The sequence below is a fragment of the Mercurialis annua genome, linkage group LG1-X (assembly GCF_937616625.2).
Source record: "Mercurialis annua linkage group LG1-X, ddMerAnnu1.2, whole genome shotgun sequence".
In the NCBI taxonomy this organism is placed as follows: domain Eukaryota; kingdom Viridiplantae; phylum Streptophyta; class Magnoliopsida; order Malpighiales; family Euphorbiaceae; genus Mercurialis; species Mercurialis annua.
Window position 1 is genome coordinate 73,567,493 of NC_065570.1, and position 25,029 is coordinate 73,592,521.

General features: G+C 35.7%; 5 protein-coding genes across 9 annotated transcripts; 1 reads left to right on the top strand and 4 right to left on the bottom strand.

The window, feature by feature from the left end:
* The first annotated feature begins 693 nt into the window (after positions 1 to 693).
* Positions 694 to 4,727, top strand: LOC126684185 (protein PIN-LIKES 3-like). Of its 2 annotated transcripts, XM_050379467.2 has the most exons (11): positions 694 to 853; positions 1,032 to 1,276; positions 1,349 to 1,428; positions 1,520 to 1,644; positions 1,718 to 1,839; positions 1,936 to 2,151; positions 2,225 to 2,308; positions 2,408 to 2,508; positions 2,605 to 2,657; positions 2,722 to 2,907; positions 2,993 to 4,727. In XM_050379467.2, the coding sequence occupies exons 2-11, from the start codon at positions 1,142 to 1,144 to the stop codon at positions 3,115 to 3,117; spliced, it is 1,227 nt and encodes a 408-aa protein (XP_050235424.1). In that variant the 5' UTR covers positions 694 to 853; positions 1,032 to 1,141; the 3' UTR covers positions 3,118 to 4,727. The 2 variants fall into 2 exon arrangements, with proteins under 2 accessions (XP_050235424.1, XP_050235425.1); XM_050379468.2 differs by having other exon boundaries at positions 694 to 1,276; positions 1,936 to 2,145.
* On the bottom strand, positions 3,222 to 5,295 carry LOC126684263 (cyclin-dependent kinase B2-2). The gene is made up of 8 exons (XM_050379473.2): positions 4,963 to 5,295; positions 4,583 to 4,724; positions 4,449 to 4,510; positions 4,239 to 4,350; positions 4,040 to 4,133; positions 3,879 to 3,948; positions 3,660 to 3,798; positions 3,222 to 3,575 (listed from the first exon to the last, which is right to left on the bottom strand). The coding sequence occupies exons 1-8, from the start codon at positions 5,187 to 5,189 to the stop codon at positions 3,483 to 3,485; spliced, it is 939 nt and encodes a 312-aa protein (XP_050235430.1). The 5' UTR covers positions 5,190 to 5,295; the 3' UTR covers positions 3,222 to 3,482.
* Positions 5,296 to 5,661: 366 nt separating this feature from the next.
* On the bottom strand, positions 5,662 to 9,217 carry LOC130014494 (protein FAR1-RELATED SEQUENCE 5-like). 4 transcript variants are annotated; one of them, XM_050379461.2, is made up of 3 exons: positions 8,276 to 9,214; positions 6,933 to 8,026; positions 5,662 to 6,107 (listed from the first exon to the last, which is right to left on the bottom strand). In XM_050379461.2, the coding sequence occupies exons 1-3, from the start codon at positions 8,985 to 8,987 to the stop codon at positions 5,943 to 5,945; spliced, it is 1,971 nt and encodes a 656-aa protein (XP_050235418.1). In that variant the 5' UTR covers positions 8,988 to 9,214; the 3' UTR covers positions 5,662 to 5,942. The 4 variants fall into 4 exon arrangements, with proteins under 4 accessions (XP_050235418.1, XP_050235415.1, XP_050235414.1 ...); XM_050379458.2 differs by having other exon boundaries at positions 8,120 to 9,212; XM_050379457.2 differs by having other exon boundaries at positions 6,933 to 9,212.
* A 3,542-nt stretch (positions 9,218 to 12,759) lies between these two features.
* LOC126684153 (pyrophosphate--fructose 6-phosphate 1-phosphotransferase subunit alpha) lies at positions 12,760 to 18,690 on the bottom strand. Its single transcript, XM_050379465.2, has 19 exons — positions 18,462 to 18,690; positions 18,050 to 18,222; positions 17,806 to 17,918; positions 17,291 to 17,365; positions 17,090 to 17,203; positions 16,932 to 16,999; positions 16,597 to 16,680; positions 16,271 to 16,324; positions 15,877 to 15,957; positions 15,670 to 15,763; positions 15,517 to 15,590; positions 15,215 to 15,325; positions 15,081 to 15,125; positions 14,936 to 14,992; positions 14,120 to 14,224; positions 13,934 to 14,050; positions 13,712 to 13,815; positions 13,416 to 13,581; positions 12,760 to 13,148 (listed from the first exon to the last, which is right to left on the bottom strand). Exons 1-19 carry the CDS (start codon positions 18,549 to 18,551, stop codon positions 13,020 to 13,022), a joined length of 1,854 nt encoding a protein of 617 aa, XP_050235422.1. The 5' UTR covers positions 18,552 to 18,690; the 3' UTR covers positions 12,760 to 13,019.
* A 941-nt stretch (positions 18,691 to 19,631) lies between these two features.
* On the bottom strand, positions 19,632 to 21,344 carry LOC126684279 (bZIP transcription factor 60). Its single transcript, XM_050379474.2, has 3 exons — positions 20,814 to 21,344; positions 20,332 to 20,555; positions 19,632 to 20,027 (listed from the first exon to the last, which is right to left on the bottom strand). Exons 1-3 carry the CDS (start codon positions 21,236 to 21,238, stop codon positions 19,795 to 19,797), a joined length of 882 nt encoding a protein of 293 aa, XP_050235431.1. The 5' UTR covers positions 21,239 to 21,344; the 3' UTR covers positions 19,632 to 19,794.
* Positions 21,345 to 25,029: the final 3,685 nt, after the last annotated feature.

A 25,029-nucleotide genomic window follows, 5' to 3' on the forward strand; every position in this document is an offset into this window, starting at 1 on the left:
CCTCCCCCAATTCCGGTCTCGTCTTCTCAGTGAAGACGAACGCGTTCGTCTTCTCTGACTGAGAAGACGAACAGTCCGTCTTTTCAGGCGAGAAAACGACCGATTTCGGTCGTCCTCTCGTCTGAGAAGACGACGAAATTGGGCGGGCGGGTGTTTGGGTGGTGTTGATGGTTGGTTTAATTATTTTGGTTAATCAAATTGTTTGTGGGTTAATTTGTTTTTTTTGTCTTTTTCCAAATCAAATTAGGGGTATTTTGGGTGTTTAAAATTTTTAAGGTATTTTGCTGACGTGGCGCCGTCAGTTTTTTTTTTGAAGTATGACAGTTGACTGAAAAAGACTGCGCCAGGGGTATTTTCGTCATATTTGGGGTTTAGGGGGTTTAGGTGGCGCCGCCACAAAGATCAGGGGGTTTACTAATCGTTTTTTTTATAAGAGGGTTTGTCGTAAGATACCTCTAAAGTCAGGAGCCGTGGGTGATTATTAGCCGGCATTGGACTACAATTAAGTGGTTATATTTGAGTGTTATGCATGGAGCTGGCTGGAGCGATTGTCGCGTCTCACTGGTAAGCTCGCAGGTTTCCCCGAATGCTACGTCCTATTCCCTCATTTTTCTCTCTCAAACTCCTATTTTTATACTTCAATTATGCGGTTTCACCCCTCTCCGTCTCTGCCATTTTCAACGGCTACCATTTTCAACGGCTACCATTTTCTATCTCACTGCTCTTTTACATTAAAACATCATCTCAACTTCTTTGCACCCTTTCTTTTCTCTACCCATCCACCTGCAAGTCTGGTGCAATTTTGATTCCAACAAAGCCATAAAAATTCTCAAGAAAATTGTTTTACAATCATGTATGAGATAAAAACAAGCATCTTTTTTTCATGGAAGAATGTTCACATTACACCTGTGCTATGAAAATTGTGTTTTGGGATGCTATTTAATCATATCATAATAATGCACAGAAACAATGACAGCCGACAAGAGTTATCTATATTCTTGTCTAATCATTTATAATTTCTTTGTATGAAGGTGCTGTTTTGGAACTTGGAAACCATAATATACACAGACTAGCTAGGGAGCTTTCCTTGGATTTTCTCATAATAAATTTTCCGATTATCAAACAATAAATTGTGATAAACATGGGCGTCTTAGATCTCTTCATTACTTCATCAATTCCGGTGTTGAAAGTTCTGCTCATAACTGCACTCGGAACATTTCTTGCTCTAGATCATGTTGATGTTTTGAGAGAAGATGCTAGAAAACATGTCAATAATGTAAGCTGCTGCTCACACATTTTTATTTGGAATAATTATATGTGATTTGATTCCATGCCTACGAACATGCAGGTTGTATTTTATGTATTCAGTCCAGCACTTGTGGCCTCCAAACTTGCTGAAACTATCACATTCCAAAGCTTTCTGAAGCTGTGAGTAAAGTCTGTTCAATTATGCCATAGAAAAACATGTTTTCGAGGTTCCCTTGATGTTTGTTTACGGAATATAGATTTATTTATGTAGGTGGTTCATGCCATTGAATATCCTCATCACCTTTATCATTGGTTCAGCACTCGGCTGGATTCTTGTTCAGCTGACAAAGCCTGCTGCGCACCTTCGTGGCCTCATTGTGGGTTGCTGTGCAGCTGGTAAAACATTAGATAAGAAAATCTCTAATAGATTGATTTTGTTGGGATTTTGCTTATAATGTGTCTTGAGCAGGGAACTTGGGGAACATGTTTCTAATTATGATCCCAGCTATTTGTAAAGAACAGGGAAGCCCATTTGGAGCTCCTGAAGTCTGCCAGTCTTATGGACTTGCTTATGTTTCACTCTCCATGGCAGTAAGAACCATTTGCTTTTACATTATTTGGAATATCCAATTATAGAAATATGCTGCCCTTTTCATCATGCAGGATTTGATCTGTTTCTTTGTTCAGATAGGAGCCATTTATCTGTGGACTTACGTGTACAATATAGTACGGACATCTGCAGCTGCAACCATCGAAGAAACAAAAAAGCTCTATGTAGGCAAATCTTCAAGAGAAGCCTCTGCAGCTGAACTGGGAAGTTGCACAGAACCGCTTCTTACTTCCAAGGATGCCTTGGATTTTCAATGCCAACTGCCTGGCAATAGCTCAGATGGGCAAGTTGAGGTTATTTCTTGTTTTTCAAAGCACAAAAGAGAATTTATGTTTCAGGGGACTAAAGAACTAGTCTCCATTGCAGATGGAGGGATCGCGCAATAAGCTAAAGGCGCTACTTGGAAATGTGAATTGGAAAGCAATATTTGCACCTTCAACTATAGCGGCGGTAGGGGGGCATTGTGTTTATGTTTAATCGTGACAGTCAATGGATCACATAAACAACCAAGTAATTTGATCTGATACTAGCCACTCATTTGCTCCACAGATTGTCGGATTTCTAATTGGAGTCATCCCTTTCATTCGAAGGTTAATGATCGGCGCTGATGCTCCTCTACGTGTAGTTCAAGACACTACTTCCTTAATAGGGTACTCTGCCTAAATAATAGCTCCATTGAAGTTGATCATTTTCTCTTGGTTATCTTCATCACCCTAAGGACTTTATTTTCTCTGTTTTGACTTCAGAGAAGCAGCCATCCCAACTCTTACTCTAATTTTAGGAGGCAACCTTCTCAAAGGTATTTATATCAATTGTTTATTTGTCTCTTCATGCTTGAATCTTGACAATATCTAAATCATCAGGGCTGCAAGGTTCAGGAATGCAAAAGTCTATAATTTTTGGGATCATAGTGGTTCGTTATGTAGTCCTTCCTTCTATAGGAATTTTCATTGTGAGAGGAGCTTTACATTTTGGTTTAATTCCTCCTGATCCTCTATACCAATTTGTTCTCATGCTTCAATTTGCTGTGCCACCTGCTATGAACATAGGTAATTTTCTATTGTTGCACTCAGTTAATTCAAAGTTACTAGATTCATTAACTTCTCACTGCAAATTTAATGTTACAATTGGCAGGCGTCATCACTCAGTTGTTTGGAGCTGGTGAGTCCGAATGTTCTGTAATTATGCTCTGGGCCTATTCCCTGGGTTCATTTGCATTAACTTTTTGGTCAGTGCTCTTCATGTGGCTGGTAGCCTAGTTCTTGCTTTAACTTGGCACAGTGGTGCCTACTTTTCCTTTTTATACACAGTTGAAAATTATGTCATTGTATTTAGCAATATAAATGAATTTAGAGGAGTAATGTGGAGTAAATCAACCATTCTGGTTTTGAAACATATAAAACATTTCTATGTCAGCACAGAATTCGCATCTCCATTTCTAAGTCTAAGTAAGCCATGGGAGAAAAACTCATATTTGGCATTCCAACCGTAGTTGGTACAGCAATGTCAAATTTAAACTGCAAAGTTAATCAACCATCCTAATCACTTAAAGTATGCTTGAGGAAAGCAGATAAATTTCCAATACAAAGAGCATCCATCCATTGGAAGTAAACTGACTGTTTCTTCAGAGAAATTCCTTGTCCAGATCATCAAAATATGGATGCTCCATGGCTTTCTTTCCTGAGATACGTTTGGAGGGCTCATACTGCAACATTTGCTGCAGGACATAAAATTCAGTCAATAAAACATAAAGAGAAGCAGCACTATCCAAACAACAAATATTTAGTGCATAGGAACTCACAGCTAATAGATCTAACCCATCTTCATCCAAATTAGGAACAGCAGTGGACAGGCTTTGAGGACTCCACTGAGGATACTCATGCCAGTTTACTAATTTGCCTACTCCTGGCCATAAATTCTCATTTGGAGTACCTAACAACCTGCATCAGTAATTGAGTATACATCTGTAATTCAGTATGCAGAAAAGAATAAAGAGGGGGCCAAGGAAACAAGAATGAACCTGAAAATATGCAGAAGCTGCTGCAGTTCAGAATCCCCAGGGAAAAGTGCTTGCTTTGTTATCAGCTCAGCTAGAGAAAGACAAATGAAAAGAAAGACAATTAAAAGGTTGGAGAAACATAGTTGAAAAGTAAAAGGGATTAAGTGAATGTTATTCTATACCAAATATGCAACCAACAGACCACATGTCCACTGCAGTTGAGTAATGAGTAGCCCCCAAAAGGACCTCAGGAGCTCTGTACCACAAGGTCAATATCTGAAAACAAAAATTACAATTTACTTTACAACTGGAATGCCAGGGAATAAGCATGAAAAGGACAAAGGGTGGTGATTATGAACAAACATGCTGTATGAGCATTACCTCATGAGTGTACTTTTTGATAGGAAGAACAAATGCTCGGGCTAGTCCAAGATCTGCGATTTTAAGCATCATTGTCTTTCTATCCATCAAGAGGTTGTGAGGCTTAAGGTCCCTGAGCAGAGAAAACGAATTAATGGACGCATCCAGAATCTTACAAGTTGAAACAGCAAAAGATAATGACAAGTAACAACGAATAGAGAAGAAAGGAACCTGTGCAAGATTCCACGGCCATGGCAAACAGCAATACCCTTGCACAGTTGGTACATCAAGCTCTGCACCGTAGCGGTAAACATTAAAATTGTGAACAGAAGGTCAACGAAAAAGAAGGAGGGTTAATATTTTACCTTGACAGATTGAACAGGAATGAATTCGCCAGACTGGCGGAAAGAGCGGATATATTTCTTGAGATCAGTGTCCATGTACTCGAAAACCAGATAGAGAACCGTCTTGCCTTCTTTATTCAGGCCTTGTTTGACATCCATTAACCTGTAGATGATGATCCCCAAAATAAAAGCAAGTCAGAAAACAAAAACTGAGATCCTTCAAAATAACGTACACATGGACACATGATAAAGAATAGCAACAGATGTTCTAATGAAATGAAGGTTTAGATTGAAATTGAGACATCAAAAATCAACACAAGATGTAACCCTAGGGTAGCGTTATTCAAATAAAATCCAAAAAATGAGAAACAAACCCTAAGATTTGGAGAAAAGGGAATGACCTGACAAAATGAGGATCCTTGGAAAGCATACGCAAGATAGAGATCTCGCGAAGAGTAGTGGGAGGAACTCCTTCGTCATCTTCGTGGAGACGAGTCTTTTTGAGAGCGACGATCTTCCCCGTCGCCCTTTCTCTGGCTCTGTAAACCTTCCCGTAAGTTCCCTCTCCTACTTTCTCTAGTTTCTCAAATGCCTCCATCACGGACATACTACTACCTGCTTTCTCCATTTTTCTTTTTCGCTTTCTTTCTCTGCGTCTTGTGTTGGTGCCGCTATTATAATGTCTAACCCAGTGGTTTGGGAGGGATTCTTGCCCGTTGTCTCCCAACGGATCATTCGAAATTCAAAAAATTCCCTTCTTTTGTTTCCCAAAACACCCCCGCAGGAGGAGCGTGCTATCACTGGGCTTTGCTAGTACCATTCTATCGGCCCATTGCTAACTACAGGCTTTAGGTCCTTACTTCTCTACATTTTAGTAACAAATTTCTGTGCGCTATAATTATTTTTTTATACATTAATTAATTTAATCAAAGTAACTGACTAATTCAGATCATTTTTAAGATTTTAATTAATTCAAATTCTGTTAAAATTATTCGATTTATTTGGCGGTTAAATCAATCAATTGTTGACTCGCCAATAAGGATTACCAAATCTACATTGGTAATTTTTATACAAAGTGACTTCAAAGTGAGATGCAATGATAACTGAACCAGAGAATTTCTTGTTCTGCTCTAATTCCTCTACTCACCGGTTAGGTTACAAATTTACATAGTAGTATCTCCTCTCAGCATACTAGCTAGCCCTTACAAATTTCTAACTGTGCTATACAAAGGAATTAAAATATTCTACCCCTCTTTCTTTTCTCACAACTCAACTAAAACTAAACTAAACAACACTATAAATACAAAAATCACCAACTAAATTGCAGCAAAGGCTGTGTATGATATATTAAAATCACAGAGCTCAATTATTTATCTTCAGCTCAATATTTCAGATTAGACCTCACACTCTGAAACTTCACTGATATCTTCAACTTCTGCTCCTCCATATCTTTCAATACAGCTAGTAATTTTGTTCTATATGCTTCACATTTTTGACTTGCATGCTCCAATTCTGCTGTCAAGTCCTGAATTTTGTTGTCCTCAACCTGCAAAATGGATGAAAGGAACAGCATTTACAAAATTCAACAAACGGTGCATCAATAAGAAACATAAATAACAAAACCACATAATACATGTCTGCATGCCCAGAGCTTCCGCGTCCACTACAAAACTAACTTGGTTTAATATTATAGAACTGAAAATTCATTCGTCAAGTTCTCTTTATTTGCATAAATAGCCATAATTCGCAATTTTACCCCTTGTATCCAGCACATAGTTGTTCAGCAATGCCATATATAGTTACAAATGATTGCCATATTAATTAACAGCCAACCAACTGATGTTTAAATACCTTACATAGGAAGGTAATCAACTGCATAACTTTCTAGGTTCGCCCATATGTTGTTTACACAGCATAGAAGCAAAATTAACTCACTTTCTCTACTACCAAGTGCTAATACAGAAACTGTTTATTAAAACTATAATAAATGGAAGAATGTATAAGATAATCACCCTTTTGCAATGTCTTGAGAATGTGGTCTTTCTCTTTCCGGGAGAAAGTTCACTGTAATTATACGGATATAAGCTAACATAATAGCAGAAAATTTTAATTAATGAGAATTAATTCCAGGATAATTCACCAAAGGCAGCAGATCATATTCATGCAGTTGTTTTTTAAATGTTATGCATCCGTAGTTTATAATCCCATTGCTGCATCTTTAACATATTTAACAGATAAATAATGATCAGTAATTCGTATTGAAGCTTAGATGCAGAAATATGTTAAAGAAGAGAGTTAATCACTTCGAGTGTCATGTGCAACACAACACGTCCAATCTAAGAGAAATTCTTGTCTAAATTTAAGAGCTTACCAGACAAGATGGCTGCAGCTGCTCACTTCCATTAACTAGAGCATTCTTTGCATGCACGACATTCTGTTTTTTTGCAGCAGCAACTTTCCTTGTGGCCTCATGAAGAGCATCCATTGCCACATTATACGTATCTAATGATTCTGCGCCTTCTTCTATGTATTTGATTACTTCTCGGCGAAGATTGTCGCAACGAGTAGCAAGAGATTCCTGGCAATCACTAGCCAGCCCACGATCATGTTCATAAAAAACAACCTGAGTTTTGGCATTTCTTGTCCACCGTTTCAAGATATAGCATGGTAGAAGTGTAAGAACATTAGTAACCCTAAAAACTGCCAAAATATGCCTACAAATAATACCCGAAAACTCAAACATTTGGCAACTGCAACTAGCTCTCTTTTCGAAAATATAGAAGGTAACAAAATGTGTTTTTTGTTCTTCTCCAAACTTTGTCACCCTATATGTAATTGATAATCCAATGTCATCAATTACAGTTGCTGCATAAGCAAGTGTTTCTACTAATTCCTCTTGGAATCTCATGAAAATCTTCCTTGTATAGAGATTTGCTGCCTGTTTCTCCATAGGAGATGGAGTTTTTAAAAGTGGAGGAGTATTCATTGTATCATAGTCTGCCTTTACTTCCTTCTCAAAGTGAGTGGCAATTGCTTTTTCATACTGCTTAATTAGCCCTTGAATATTTGTAGATGCATTTATATACCCATCAAAGTACGAATGTATACTATCGCTTCCTTGCAGCATGGACATATCACCAAAAAATGTATCTCGAAGATAAACTGGCACCCATTGCTGGCGAGCATCGTACATTGACTGAAACCACTCACTATCCCTGAGGTCATACTTTTGAATAAGTGACTCCCAACATGACTCAAACTCATCAACTGTATCTGTCATGTTTATGCACTTTTGGAAATCCATATCAAAAGAAGGGTGTGACTGGTATACCTCAGATAATCTCTCCTGGGCCTCCTTAAAAATGTTCCAAATACAAAAGCGGTGGCGCGTTGCAGGAAACACTTGCAAAACAGCTGCCCGTATGATTCTGTCTTGGTCTGTAGTGATTGAGATAGGATGACAACCTGACATTGCAGCAAGCCAAGTTTCAAAAAGCCAAACAAAGGAAGATTCTGACTCATTAAGCATTAACGCACAACCAAACAACACGGACTGACCATGATGGTTCCACCCAGTAAAAGGTGCGAAAGGCACTCTATAGCGATTTGTTCTGTATGTGGTGTCAAATATAACAGTATCTCCAAAGTAAGTATAATTCATTCTTGCATTAGCATCTGCCCAGAAAATGTTTCCAGAGTAATTGTCAAACTCACCTTGGACAGCAAAGAAGAAAGCAGGATCATCAGCCTGCATCTGCCTCAAATAGTCAAAAACAACTTGAGCTCCAGCGCCAAGTGTTCTCTGCCTAGTGTGGCTCATATAATTCTGGCAATCAACTTTAGTAAAACCAACGTTATTAATTCCACCAGATTCCCTAATCAGCACAGACATAACTCCACTAGGCCCCATCCCTGCAGCCTGAAGAGTATCAATTAGACTTCGGGCAGGACCAGAAACATGCCTGTGAGAGCGAAGGCAGTGCACTTTATCAGGAGGCACAAGTTCATGATTATGTTGTTTGATAAATTTAGTGACAGCCCATTTGGCAGAAGTTAGTTTCTTAACAGTCAATTGAGCTTTACAGCCAACTCGAGTGATAGTCCGATGTCTTTTAAACTTGTGGTCAGTGGCCTTGCGACGAAAGCCCTCACGAGAACACACAATTTGACGGCAAATAATAGAGGCATCACGGCGAGAGCGCTGGTATACACTAACCCTGGTACTAAAGCCAATGCGGCGGGCATATGAATTGTAGAAAATGCGGGCGGAGTGTTCAGAGTCGAATTCCATACCTTCATGAGGAGTAGAAGGTCCTTCCAAAGAATGATGATCATTGTGATAATGGTGATCAAAATGATGGTCATCTTGGGGATTAGAAGCACCAACGTCATAAAACTCAATAACATTCAAGGGTTTGTTACCCATAGGGCCAGTGATAATTTTTGAATAATTGTTACATTTCTACTAACAGTAGAAAAAGACAAGTAGAAACGGAAAGAAACTGACCGGAGGAGCAAACAGATGATAATTGAGGTCCAAGCGAAGGTATCATAACATCAGCTGGTTGCAGGTGCAGGTATAGAAAGTGAAATAACGAGGGAAAGTTGGGAGTTTTAATTGAGGGTTTTCAATTTGGGGGAGATTGAATTCAATTTATATACTATTATTAGCAATCATCCCATGCTTCGCAGTTCACCATATTCATTCGATTTGTTTATGGAGAATTTATTAATGCTTATAATTAGATTTTTCAGATTTTAAAAATGTTCTTAAACAACTTACTCTATTGGAACTCGAAATCGATATCTTAAGAATATAAGAAAAAGCCTTAAAATAGACCTCATCGGTAGACTTGGCCATGGGCCGGGTCAGCTCGTGAACCGGCCCGGAACCGGTCAAACCCGAAACCGGGCTAAAACCAGCCCGCAACCGTAGACATGGAGGTTCCGGGCCGGTTCTAAATATTTTGAACCGTGAACCGGCAGTTTCAGGTCGGAACCGACGATTTAAGGGTCGAACCTGTCGACAAAAATTTATTTAACTTTAAATTTTATATATATATATATATATATTACATATATCTTATTATATTGTGCTAATTTCCCTAAATACATGTTTCGCCAAAATAATTACAACTTTACATTGCAAGTTTTGAATTTTATTTTTTGACTTTTTGCCCTAACTTTATGTACCTGTTTTGTATTTTTATTTACCAAAATACCTTTTTCGGTTTTTCAATTTCGGTTTTCGGTTTTTTCGGTTCGGCCAACCGAACCGACCGAACCGAACCGACCGGCAGTTTTTTTATATATTGTAAGATTAGTGTATATATAGTGTTAATTTTTATTTTTTATAGATTTTTTTCCAGAAATTTTTTATTTTATTTTTTACAATGTAACAGTGGTGTATATATAGTGTTTTTATGGTGTTTATATAGAGTAAAATTAGTGTATATATAGTGTATAAGTAGTGTATTTATGGCATTTTGTAGTTTTTTCGTGGTTTAACCATGAAACACTACAAATACACCATAAACACTGCAAATACACCATAAACACTGCATATACACTATAAACACTGTAAATGCACCATAAATATACTAAAAAACGGCAGAAATACACCATAAATACACTAAAACGTAAAGATACTATAAAATTATTACAAATGCACCATAAATCAATATTTTATTTACAAAATCAGTAGTAATAAACAAATCTATGAATAAGAGAAGACAAAATAAATAATTTTATAAATAATAGAACAATTTTATAAACAAAAAATTATAGATTTACAATAATTTATTTACAAAATATTTAAATCATTTAAAAAAACCTAAAAAATTACACAAATCTAAAAAAACAAGTCGAGAAATCCATAGCGCGAACGGAAAAGACGATCAGACTAGCGCGAACAGAAAAGACGAACGAAAAACGACCAGAAACGACGAGAAATCCATCGGAAGTAGACGAACGGAAACGCGACCGGAAAGACGAACGGAAAAGACGAACGGAAAAGTAATCGGAGGAGATAAACTGAAAATCGAATGAAAAAGAAAAAGAAAAGAAGAGAGAGAAAAGAGAGAAAAAAAAGTGGCTATGCAAAAGTTTAACCTAAAATGAAATAAGCCTTCTTTATATAGTGGGTATTTTTGGTAAATAAGTTAGTTTATTAGGTAATGTAGGATAAGAGGAAAAGATGGGTTAAAATGGTGTAAATACTTTACCCAAAACAGGTATTTGGAAAATAATCCCTATTATATTATTTATTTGTATTATAAATTTATTACTGTGATAAGATATATATAATATTTTTTGGTTGGTAAAATTTGTTCTATTTTATTATTTTTTGTAATATTATCTCAAAGTGGTATTTTATTTTTTAAAGTTTTTAATAGTTAAATTTCAATTTTACTTTAAATTGTTTTCTAAACCGCCCGAAACTGGAACCGGCCGGTTTCGAACCGTCATGGAATCGTCACTTAAACGGTTCTGGGCCGGTTTCAATATTTCTTGAACCATGACCCGGTGGTTCCGAACCGGAACCGGCGGATTACGAACCATGGCCACCTCTATTCATCGGCTTTTATGGAGATATTATGTAACAAATAAAGTATATAGTAAATATGTTAATACAAACAAATCTAATTGTAAACTAAACTCAATAATTTATCTATTAGAAAAACGAGACAATAAATCGAAATTTAAACGTTAATTTTAACGATAATGATAAACATGCTAATTTAAATGATGAAAACTCTTTGACCCCATTTTTAAAAATCTTTAGAAGATCTATGTTTTCGGTACTCTATTCAACTACATTTCAATGGCTTTATTAAAAGGCCTAATCATTTAAAACCCCCACCTTTAGCCTATTTTGCAAATATACCCTGACGTAGGAATTTTTCCAATTTTACCCTAATTTCCCCTTTTATGTTTCAATTGTATCCCAAAGCATTAAATTGACCTCTTTTTATTTAGAAAAAGTTTGAAATAATCCTTCATTTTTAGCCTATATTTCATTTAGACCCTAATATTATTAATAATATAAAAAATAAAATATTATTTTAAACTTTTTTATAAGTGAAAAGAGGTCAATTTAATGCTTTGGGGTACAATGAAACATAAAAGGGCAAATTAGGGTAAAATTGGAAAAATTCCTACGTCAGGGTATATTTGCAAAAGAGGATAAAGGTGGGTTTTCTTTTAGCAATTAAGCCTTATCAAAATTGCAGCATCTTTGACTCGTCTAAAATACTACTACTATATTTGCAGTGCGAAGAAACAGGAAAATATCTTAAACAGACTAAAATATACTTCAATCATTTAAAATATTAAAATTTGAACTACAAACACACTCGTCAACATAAAACGAACCAAAAGACATAATTATTTAAGAAAACCAAAAATAAAAACATCTTAAATATACGGATTGTGGAAAAAATATATGATTTTTCGGTCGGAATGAAAAATTTACCTGATCCCCAAGTTCAACTATCAAAGTCAAAGAAGATGAATTTTAAATTTCTGAAGAGCACTGCAAGTCAAGTGAAGAGCACTGTTTTATTAATTTGTTGCACTATTTGTAATGAATTTAAGATTTTTCTGTATTAGAATATTATGTAAATACAAGAACATCCACAATTTACATCTTTGTCTAAAAACAATTTCAAACTAGTTAAAAAAAATTCTTTATAGTTAACATATATTATTTTATAATAATGATTTCTAAATAATATTTTTCAATGGTTTATTAAACAGTTTATAAAATAAGCAATTTAAAAATAGTTTCAAACAATTTTTAAAAGTATTTTCCAAAACATTTTTAAAATAGGGCTAGACAGATATTTTGAAGATCAAATCATAAGAAGAATTCATCAAAATTTTAAATGAAAAGTGCTAGAAAATTCGTCAATATTTTCCAAAACATATCTAAAATAATTCAAAATAAAATATTAAACAATTATATGAACAAAGAATGAATTTATCAATTTTTGGTTTTAAAATTACGAACAAAATCATCAATTATTAAAAAACGATTAACATATAAAAGAATATAGAGGAAGGAGATTCAAAAGAAGAAGAAAATGATCATGAAAAAAAAAGTCCAGGAAGAAGCAGAATCCAAAAGAAGAAAATTCAAAACAAAAAAAAATAGAAAAGAGGAGAAAAACAGATAAGAAGAAAAAGAGGGAGAGAAGGAAGAAAAATATCCATGACAGTGGTACCATAAGAAAACCTCAACTCTGCAAAACTTACAATACATTCTCTTTCGGACAATAAAGTAATTTCAAAATTCAAACATCCAAGTTAGTAGTCTTTCCATACTAAACTCAGCTTATTGTCGTCATCTAACCAATCACCACTTACAGTTCAACATTCAAATCAAGGATATGATGAGCCGAACTAGTATTTGGTGATTCTCAAATCAGCACCAAACACCAACACATAGTTTCCACTCTTAAAGGGGTGTCTGCCCATTTAACGAAGTTGAAGACATTGTGGAGAGCACATCCGTCACAGACGCCATCACGCTCAAAGCAGCTTTCAGCACTTCCTGTGAACATCCTGGCTTCACAATGGTCCGTACCTAAAAAAATTGAGCGCAATAAATCATTATTAATTAATAGGTTCCATGACTTTTTTTTGACCTTTCAACAGACCAAAGAAAAAAGGCATATAAAAATCTTAACAAATAAACCTAAACACCCAACTTCTGCCGTCTTTTGTGATACCTATCAAATGTGTCATGCAGATCACATTGGTTAAAATCATTTTTACTCTGGCACATTTAATAGTTCACATCTTGTATGAAACTACCAACTACAGAGTTGAGAGAATAGAGTCAAGTAAAGACCTTGTCAAGGTATTCCTGTAATTTTTTGATCCGGCCCATGTAATCCTGGTCTTCAACACACAGAGTTATTGGCTTAGCATCAGCACCAGGACCATCAAATTGAAGGGGACCGGGATTTCTGTACAGATCATCCATCAAAAACTTGGTTGCATTTAGTCTGAGAAGCCTGCAATACAAGCAATGAGCTATGTAAAATCAGCAAGGGCCCCCTGGACTTCATATCATGAATACTTGTTTTCAACACCACTAGAATTTCAGAAGTTTTTCATGGATGTAAAGAGCTAAAGATAACTCACTCATATGCTTTGCCCTTCAAATCCACAGTGGCAGGATGAATAGCAGGTTTTCCAATTGAGGTGGCACCTGGACTTTGAGCCCAGCGTTTCACTGTCATCATTGCCTAAGAATTCACACCAGATATCTCAGGGAAGTTGAGAATATAAATTATACCAAGCAATACCAATTAACCACGAACTTGACTACATAATATGCAAGGAGTTAGAATAGTAGAGCTTAACTGTGATCGGAGCAGCACTACAGCGCCACTTGTTCACAGGATTCTTCAGATTCGTTACAGTTGCCATGTAACCATTTAAGTTAGCTGCTAAAATATGGTAGCAGATGTGTCCAAGAACCTACGAAATTTGTTGCAGGTCACCTAAACAATTAATATTGTATAATAAAATGGTCATGTTTGAACATACATAGGCATAGTCACAGTCGAATTTTGATGGCAAGGAACCCCGAGCCTGATAACCAAAAAAGTGGCAGATGGCATTGAATTTTTTCCCCGTGTATGTGCCTTCTTTCTGCAAAAGAAATTCAAAAGAGCCTGACTACATGATCTAATCAAGCAAAACATAACTCAAAATGAAATATAAATCGAATATGACTGCAGCCATTATTACATTTTACTTCCGATAGCATATTGCAAAGCAACAACAGAACACAAAACTGTATTAGATATGCAAGCACATGTATAAATATCATTCAATCATTATAACAAACTCTCATTCACTTTATTTTCAACTTGCAAACACACTACTTTCTGTTGGACATTCAAGTATTCAGTACATGATACCAGTAATAGATATGAGTTTAAAACATTACTTAAACATTGGAAAGTGAACATAAGGAAAAAGATAAGCAGAATCCATCAAAAGTTTCTTTCAGAAATCAAAGGGTGGAAGGACAGGACAAATAAAAGCATTATGTTTGAGGAAAGCATAGAAGATTAGGGAAGAATCAATATTTTCCCTTGCAATTTCAAGTGATTGGAATTTCTATGTTGTAGGGTTTGTTCATTGAATTGGTGAAGCACGGGCTGGTCATTATGGTTCCAAAATTACATAAGTGTTTCTTTCTTAGAATTCAAGAAATCCTTATTCCAACAAAATGAACATTAACTAAGAAAATTCATGTTGCATTCACAAAGCTGAAGAGAACACAGCATGCCAAAAATAACATAAAATGAATATAAAGCAATAATCATGAACACAAGTAACTGGAGAGCCACCTACCTGGCGTTTGTTCATTTCTGCCTCCACAAGATGTGCAAGAAGTTTCTCTGTCTCAATCTGGGAGGGCAAAAGAATAATAATATCACGGTTCATTAATGTAAAGAAAGTATGAAGAAACTTTCTTCTCATTGGTAAATCTAATTACCTGGGATAATTGTGCTGAGTCATCTGATTCAGGGTAGAGGAGCACCTGCCACATATAACATGAAACTTTAAATGGATAACATAGCCACGAGTTGCATAACTAGATGGATGTTCAGATAAGAGGGATATCCAAACCTGTTTCTTGATAAAGGGTGGCAAAAATTCAAACAAAGCAGATGCCCATGGTGAGAGCTGAGATGAAATGTTATTGGGGGCAACACCCTGTCTTAGCAGACCATGTATTTCCTGAGAGTTGCATAAAACCATTATGAGCTTTGCACACAAAGAAAAGATACTACTTATGGCATGGTATGACAATGAAAAGGCAATGTTAAATATACTATATAATAACTAATTTACCTATATATATAAACATATTAAACATGATATATACATTGCGTCACAAAAGAGGGCCGTCGTTTAGTTGCAAAGATTACCTTCAGGAGAGCATACACTTCAGGAATGCTTTCAATAAGCCCCTCTGGCAGTAGAATGACCCCATGATACTTGTCTGATACATGTAATTTAGTTCAGGTAATTGGATGAAAATTACCAGCAAAATTAAATGAAGAAAGCTATATTATCCAAACCTTGTTCTGCCCTAACTTGGACAGCATCGCACACTTGTTTCGTCAAGTCAAAAAGAGTAAGCTTTGATGCAGCTACCTCCTCACCAAGAATAACCTATGAAAAAACGCATCCAGAATAAATCCAGTAATAAAAATAGATACCGTAAACTCAAATGAACTATTAGACCAAATCTTCTAACAAAAAATTCCAAAACATATTACACTAACCATATTTGGATGAGACTGGAGTGTGCATTCTAAAGCTACATGTGATGCCTTTCTGCCCATGAGGCGGATGAAATAATAGTACTGTAAAAGAAGATGAGATAAATTATAGGGTCATCAGAATGAAAGATACTAAACATCTAAAAGTAAAGGCAAAGCATCAACTCATAAAAAAAAATAGAAAGAGAACAGCTTCTAATATTCCGTTTGATCCTTATTCAGCATAATATTAGTAGGGATAAGTGCTGACTGTTGCTTTTTAGCTGGGGTGAGCAGAAAAGATATATAAAAATATCATACCCTCCATTTAAGTTTTTGAGGCACAATATCATTTATTGATACAACTGTGACTGAATTAATCTGTCATCATTAAATCAGAGATAATTTAAGTTGTTACCTTCTCTGCAGAGAGTGCATCAATACAGACATTACTAATGAGCTGTGAGTTGACCTGTATATGAGGAAATTGAGTTTTATCTCAGGAGTAGAAGGAGAAACAGAGAAGAAAAAAAAACATTATGGTATCAGGAAACATTTGGAAAATGAAAAGGGAATAAATAAAATTTCACCTATTGAAAAGGATGATAAAAAAAAAATGGAAGGCACAAAATAAATTCAGCCCCTTTCAAAATAAAATTCAACTTTGGCAGAAATTCTTAAAACATAATAAGGAATTTATTTATTTTATGCATGAGTTATATGCAAACACCATTACCCCAATACCTTGCAAATTGTGTCAAACCCAACATTTGTTTCCACAAATTGATGCTTGAGATCTCCATTTAAAGTAACAGGAACGCCAACCACCTGAAAAACTCAAATTCATTTAATTGACTTTGCCAATGAATCCCACAGCATATAATTTTGTGAGAAGCATCATAAAAGACATAGTAACACTAACAGGAATGCCAACCACCTGAAAACCTCAAATTCATTTAATTGACTTGCCAGGGAATAGCTTAAGTTGCACAGCGTATAATTTCGAGAGAAGCATCAGAAAAAACATATGTATTGTGTGATGCTATTTATTCTTGATCTAGTAGATGCAAAAATATTACCTTAGTTGGGCACTTAGCCTCAGCAAATGTCTCTGCAAGCTGGGCAGCATCTGTATTTGAAGTAACCCCTTCAAAAGTGAAAAAGAAAAACAACAAGTAGCATTTAATCCGGATTTCTGTGTGCAAGTAATCTCTTAGTTGCTGAAAACAAATCTTACCTCCAATGATAACAAGACCATCCAATTTCAAATTTTTGCAAGTAGCTAGTGCAGCATTAACTTGCTCGGTGGTTCTTATTTGATCTTTTGTCCGTCCCAACAAATCATAACCCCCTTCCATCAAGCAGTCAAAATACATATCAGTCAAGTCGGATGCTGTGCAAAACCGAATATCTCAATAAGCAAAAAATTATAATCTACCTTGATTTTTGTAAGTTGAGAGAATGTCATCTGTGATCTCAAGAGTTTTCTGGGCAAACAAACCTTCAGAGCCACCTGTCCACATAAACAGCCAACACAAAATTAAACAGCATTCTTTTTGAAGAAAAACTAACATGCTTTACTCAAAGCCGACAACTAATGAGAATATACATATACACAGACAAACATACTGTAGACATGTTTCTCTGCATGCTAAAAGTGTATGTGCATATATCGAGGATTTTAAAGCAATTGAAAGTACTAAACCAGGCCATGGTACATGCAGTGCGTCCATTATTAGCCCATGAGGGTAGTTCTCATAGAACAATGACTAATTAAGATGCAAAACCTAGAGGATCTTTTTTTTCTTTTTCTTTCTCAACCTCGAGAAATAAGACGAAAAAGAATAGAATATCTGCCAGAAATTTAAAAAAAAAATACAGTGTCCGGTACCTAGGAATTGAGAAGGAGAGAATTATAGAGTTGAAATTAGAGGAGATATTAAAGTGGATTACCTAGAAATCCAAGTAAAGTGGAGTTAGGGTTGTGGATTTGAAGAGCATTGAAAAGACCCCATATAACATTATGACCTCCTGGAGATTGTCTACCACAGAAGACTATTCCTACCCTGTAAAGAAAGTAGAACAAATAGTATCTGTTAAATAGGAGATATAGATAGATAGAATATGTAAATTGCAATAGAAGAGTTGAGTTTGAGAAAATCAGACTGGACAGAAATAGAAAAGAAATCAGAGATACCTCTTAGCTGGATGATCAGTTATGATGTGAGCATCAGGCACATTAGCAGTTGCTCGAAGGAAGTGGGCCAAAGGCTGACCATAAGTGAGGGGAAAGGATCGAGTTATGGTGTGGGCACCAGCTTCATCTGCCGCCATAGTTGCATCTCCAAGCTCCACTCTAACAGTCGTGCCCTGTACAATGTGAAATAGGAAATGATTTCAATTTAGCATTAAAAAAATCACAAGATTAAATCAACTTCAATGGAATCAGCAAGATCTAGTCATGAATAAGCAGATCTAAGCAGCAAGAAAAGAAAACAGGTGAAAATGCAGTGGAGATGTTCCATTAAGTAAGACTGAGGATGTGAAAGAAAAAAGGAAGAGTGTATCCCAATGTAATAGAGAAACAAGGAGTAGGTGAAAAGAAGAACCTGGAGGCAGGGAGGGAGCTCAGGCTGGTAAAGAGATCGGAGCTTTTGAAGATCAGAGAGTTCTCTGGGAAAGCCGAAATCGGAATCCATGGCGATGGCGCTGTTGGTGGAGAGTAGTGATAGTGAAGGAGTAGGTGAAGCCAAGAGCTGCTTTTTCTTTCGTTTTTTTTATTTTAACCTGCTTTATATAGGTAGGGGGAGGGGGTGAAAGCGAAAATCAGACGACTCGGCGACACAACCAACGCACCACTTCGCCCCTCTTTTTTATGCTTTATTACGACGCACTTCTCTGTGTATTACAAAATTGCCCTCTACCTCTTTTATGATTAAATCAGTGTTTTAAAATCCCAACTCAACACAGTGTGACTATTGGTTCAGCGTTGAATCAAGGGGTTTTCACACAAATATGAATATTAAACCAGCTAAATAAGAATTATTTTACACTAAAATTATACGTCCCATTTTAAGATTTCAATTTTAATAGTTTCATCACCCTTCATTTAATCATTTCAAATAATAGAGGGAAAACATGAAATAACATAAAGATAATAAATGTTTTTTTAATCTATGTATAAAAGGGACAAGACTAATTAGCAAATGTAGATCATATTTAAATTACTAAATAAAAAAGTCGACAAATATTTTTTCGATTCTGAGATACTGAACTTTATTTTTGGTCTCAATTTTTAGAAAACCACTGAATCAATTGGTTGAACCGACCAATCTGATTCGATTCTTAAATAAATGGAATAAACTGCCACTATGAACCATCAACTATCTAAACTAATTGGAAGATAAACTTTATAAAAAGCCTGTTGGTAAAAGATATAATTAACAGCCACAGTAAATGTGCCCACAGTAAAAAAAAAGTCTAAAGCCCACAATATAGAAGCTGCTGAACACAGTTTAGTTAAGGAAGAAAGTCATAGGAAATTTTGATGAGCATCTAGAGATATTGCTTTGAAATAGGTTCGTACTTTGTGCATTTTTTGTTCTAGATTTATGAGAAATCTATGTAATACATAGCTAAGCAAGGGTCAGTTGGTAAAACTGACTGAAAGTTGAGCGTGACAGGAAGGCGGGAGCATAATGCTATCTACTAATGTACGAATATGCCAAGCAGGATATTCTTGCTATAGCGGCTTGTTCAGTCATCACGCAAACCACAAATTTCACCTCCAAAAAGCGAATACAATAATTAACATATAATCAAAACAAATAGTCAGCACAGGGGAAAATATTTCTGCTTTAGCTCATCAAAACAATCCAACAGTTTTGATTATTTATTACAACTTTCCCCATTCCATCAAAAAGCATGATGCACAGAAGCCTCCTAACAAGACTTCAAAGACAGAGATCCTTCTTTCATTCTTGTCCTCGACGCTTTACATTTCCTACTCTTCAACAAAGACTGCATAAACATCTTACTTCCTGCTCCTCTTTCTAGTCTTTTCTTTTCCACATTTTCGGGCACAAGTACCCCCAGCGTTAACTGAGGCACCGTGGGCAGGGTGAATAGGCACATGATGCCCACCAACCAAAGCAGGGAACCCAGCAGCAGGGATTCTGAAAATATGACACCAAATAACAACACTGATTAGGATAACCAAGCATCACACAGTTAACATACATGTAGTTCTATAAGCTTTATTCAGTAATGTTCGTCTCAAAGGAGCAGCAGAATTGGCCAAAAACTTTCTTCATATGCTTATTTGAAATGTATAATAAGACACATCTCATTTTGATTTGTTTGAAGAATTAAATAAATGCTCAGCCTTTTGGCAAGATATGCGCATGAATTCTATCTCTTTTACCTCCTGAACACAAAACATAAAGCACAAGCATGGCCAAAAAAGGTTATGATGCATACCCAACAAGAGCACAGCAGACTCCTGCTTGGTCGAAGTGACACCATATGCATTGCCACTGTGCAATCCAAGACGCAGAGCTTGATTCTCAGCGATAACACACTGAAGCAACCGCCCCAGTCTTCTACATTCCCCCTCCATATACCTACTCTTCATCTCCAGATCCTTCACATACATCTTCTTCCTCTCCCTTGATCTAACCGCGGCATCCCTATTTCTCAACTGCCTATAAAATCAGACAAATTATTTAACTTCCCCAATTTCAGAGCTGATATACTATACAAACAGCCATTACTCAGTATAACATAAATCTTCAAGTAGACCAAGAAGAATAAAAATATTTATCATCGAAATAATATAACAACTAGTAGCATCCACATAAATGAAATTAAAATCATCTGAAAAATGCCAAAATCCAAAACCCTAAAGTAACACATTATAACAAAGAATCACGATTAAAGTCTTTATACTAGAAAATTAATACCTTCTCAGTTTCTTAGAGATAGGACCGTCGGGGTCTTCACTATCGTTGTCTACCTTACCATCATCAACTATCTTCTCGCCCTCCTTATCCGTCTCATAAGGACCATCGGAAACACTCGAATCCTTGTGAAGAAGAGCAACATGAGCATCATCAGCAACTGATAGATCAGCTAAAAACTCATCGCAATTTTGATTAGGTGGCTCCGCGTCCGCCGCTTCTAAATTGTCGTTGTCGTTCATCAACATGCTTTCCACCTGCCCAATCCATGTAGATAGCGAATCAGAGGAAGAGGTGAGTACATCTTCAGGCGACGATGACGATTCGGTGGCTAAAGAAGGTAATTCATCAAATATGCAGCCCCAATCGATTTCCCCTAGGTCATCAAAATTCACTTGTTTAAATATGTCATCTTCTGTATCTCCCATATCAAATGTATAAAATATGCTAGAAAATTGCTACCAATTTAAAACACCTATTTACAAACAAAAAATATCTAGTAAATTTTGATTTAGCAGGAGGATGGTTGATTAATGATTATAAATAGAGATGGGTATGAGGAAGGTGGCAGGAAGAGGGTAGATTCCTTTCAGGATAAGAAACCGTCACGCGCTTTTACTATGTTCATCGTACGCCTATGTGTCAAAGGTCCCGGCTTCAATAACCAATTGTATAAGTGCTTCTCCCACGTGGCCGTATTATAGAGCAGTTACATTCTTTTTTGTCCGCTTACATTTAACAGAGGATTCCTCCTCTTGCGATGTTATCACTCCACCAATAGAAATACGCTTTATTGACATTTAGGCACGACGTGTTTTTTTTTTTTTTTTTAAGAAAGGCAGGATGTTATTTATTTTTATGAAAAAATATGCACCCAACGGATCTCAACTTTTTAAAATATCCTATTTAGGTGTCTATAACTTTTTTTATTCATTCAAGTGTTTGAACTTGTTTTTTTTTTCCCGGAAAGATATAACATCTTCATTGATAATCGACTATTACAGTCTCGAATCTAGTCACGCCAATTAGGCTAGAGAATTATTACAAAAATGCGGTTCTCTAAGGGCTTTTTGGGCTATCGAATGAGTCACCCCATTACAATCTCTAGATACAAAATTAAAACAACTAAAGCCATGACTTCTACTAATTGCTTTGCAATCATCCAAAATAACTTCACAATCTATGTTAATGGGAGCGTCGGAGCGCATAGCATCAATGATATTCTTTGCATCACCTTCGAAAATTGGGTTTCTTACTTGGAGACGAACCGCCAGTTGAATAGCCTCTCGAAGGGCTAAGGCTTCAATCATAGCCGGTGAAGTAATGTGGTTAAAGAGCTGTGTGCATGAAGAGATAGCTTTCCCTTGACTATTTCATCCAACACAAGCTCCAACCCCTTGCTTGGTTAATACCCGATATGCACCATCGAAATTAAATTTCAGCAAAGAAGCTGGAGGAGGAAACCAAAAAGGAACCTGAGCTGTTTCAGAGCTAGCAGGAGGTCGACTATCAAATAAAAATAAATTAACTTTAATAAATTAAGAGCAGCTCGTCTTCTAAACTGTCTTCTACATTATAAATCAAGGCCGACATAACATTATTCCTTGGATGGCCGCCAAGAGTGGGACTGGAAAAGGGCAGCAGCGATCAGAGTCCGAAAGGGACTAAAATTTTAGAATAAAATTCATCTTGGAATAAAAATAAATTCTCTAGATAAATCGAGATTTAATTAGATTTAATTATTCTCAAAAAAATTAGATTTAATTAAATTTATTTTAATTAAATAATTAAGAAATATTAATTATATATATACACATTTTATAATAAATATAATTAATTAATTTAATTTAAAAATTGAGTTTCAATTTCGTTTACTTGTCATGTGATTTGTCGTGTGTTGAATGAGAGGTATTACCACATCAGCTATTTGCTAAGTTGGTAGTGACGTGCAGGACAAATTGGTAAAAAAAATTAATTTGATTCAAAAAAAATGCCTATAAACAAATGCTACAACAGGTTAATGTCGGCTTTTAAAAATGTCATTATAATTGACAAACGCGACAAACTTTTAATATTTTATTGGAATTGACTCTTTTTAATAAATACTACATACTTATACAATTAGCAAATGATCAATTGAATCGACCTCAAAAATACACATTTAATAAGTATATTTTATTTTTAAAACTTTATTTGGATCTAATCGGCGATGTAAAGCCATAAAGCGCTTGTCAAAGCCGATCAAAAATAGGTGGACGATTAGTCTAAAGTTTTGACCCAAGATCGGACCAGATCTAGTTCTCGGTTTGACGGGCTGGTGCAATCCGTCTTTATATCACCGATTTAATGTTTAAATTATTTTTATTATATTAAATTAATAAATAAATATATATATTAATTTACTTTAAATAAAAATTATAATTATCTAATTTTTGAAATATGGCATATAATTGTTGGGATATGGCGTTTGCCCTCCACCTAAAAAGTTGAATTGCCAAATAGAATAAACAAAATAAGAATTGTTGGGAGATGGCGTTTGCAGTCGTCACCAAGTAATTTACCAATTTAATTGAGTACAAAAACAGCATCTTATACATTTTATGAAGTTGATCAACAGTGGGACCAAAAAGTGAAGAAAACCATTGTTCCATTCTAGGTCACAATAGTGGTCATTATTCAATCCTCAATTTCAAACAGTAAGAAAAAAGATGGAGAGAAAGAAGAGAGCAGTATGACCTTCTGGTGACCATCCAGTGTTCAGCTAGCACAATTCAGAGATCCTAAAAAGATTGTTGGATAAACAAAATAAGAATTAGTATGGCCCTTGTGAAACTGCAAAACATGAGGTCTAAATAAATTATAATCATACTCCCTCACAGTCACAGTACAGTACAGTACACCACTTCCGGGTTATCCTTTTGCTGTAAATCCTTACTGCTTACCTATACACTGCTCAAAAGAAACGGTGACTGCAGGTACATTCGATAGAGCTAAATAGCAAGCAAAAGAGTTACCACTACCCAACATAAAACAACCCAAACATTCCATTTATCAAGTAACACTCATCCCCAGCTACCGTTAAATCATGTACATATTCTTCAAGCCATATACTAACATTGCCTAGCTACAAAAAGGAATAAACATTAGAAATCTTACACTTGAAAAGAGTATGGAAACAGATGGGACCTTATCATACAAAAATAAGTCTTCTAACAATCAAAGTATCAAAAATAACCAATGAGAACAAGATAATATAACATAAGCGGTGGTATGCTTCACATATAAAAGGAATGAAATCCCTTGCTACATGATGAGAATTGGAGACCAAAAGGTAAAGTTAAAGTCAAGAATGAGAACCATTTGAAAAGCTGCTCTAAATGAATCCTATACTACAAATAACTACTTAAAGACTGTTGCTATGTATGATAGTCAATACGTTTGCAACAATAAACAAGTATCAAACACATTTATAGGTTCACAAGTTTTCCAGGCACCTTCCAAGTACCATTTCATTCACAGTAAGCATAAGCACCACAACATATTGTTCAAGGGGTGAGGAGAGGCTCCTAACAAGCAGCAAGTAATATCAGCTTCAGGCAGCATGGCTTTAAATTGCCTATTTAACACTTGATATTTTCCATATCCATATCCTAGAAATATAGTATCAGCCAAAACAGAGAATCAAAGGCTCAAAAATTACTCTAACGTCTAAAACAAGATTCATAGATTACAGATCTATATTGACTAGTGTCTTACTTACAAACACACTTTCCAGAACCAACAAAAGTAAATAACAATAAGTTTTTAAACCTACTTTATCTTAAATAACCGGGAGCCAACAAGGTCTACCATGTAGAGAACGAAAACAAACCATACAACAAGGCCAAGCTATTAGGTAACATACCATACAGCAGCAGAAATTTGTCCAGTTTGAACAAGTCTAATACTAGACCTAATGACATACAAATGCAAAAGTTTTCCTATTCAGAATCTATTAGGTATCCAATATTGTTCAACAACCTCTAAGAGGCAAGGAATAGACAAGCCTCTATAATCAAATGTTTCTCCAAAAGTCAAAATCTACTTCAACATGTACACCGAGGATTCCATGTAAGTCTAAGAGAGCAAATTCCACTAACAAGAACCACATAAAACTACAGCAGATAGGACGATGGGATTTGGCAAAAAATTCATCCAACAACAGTTTGGTTAATAGATA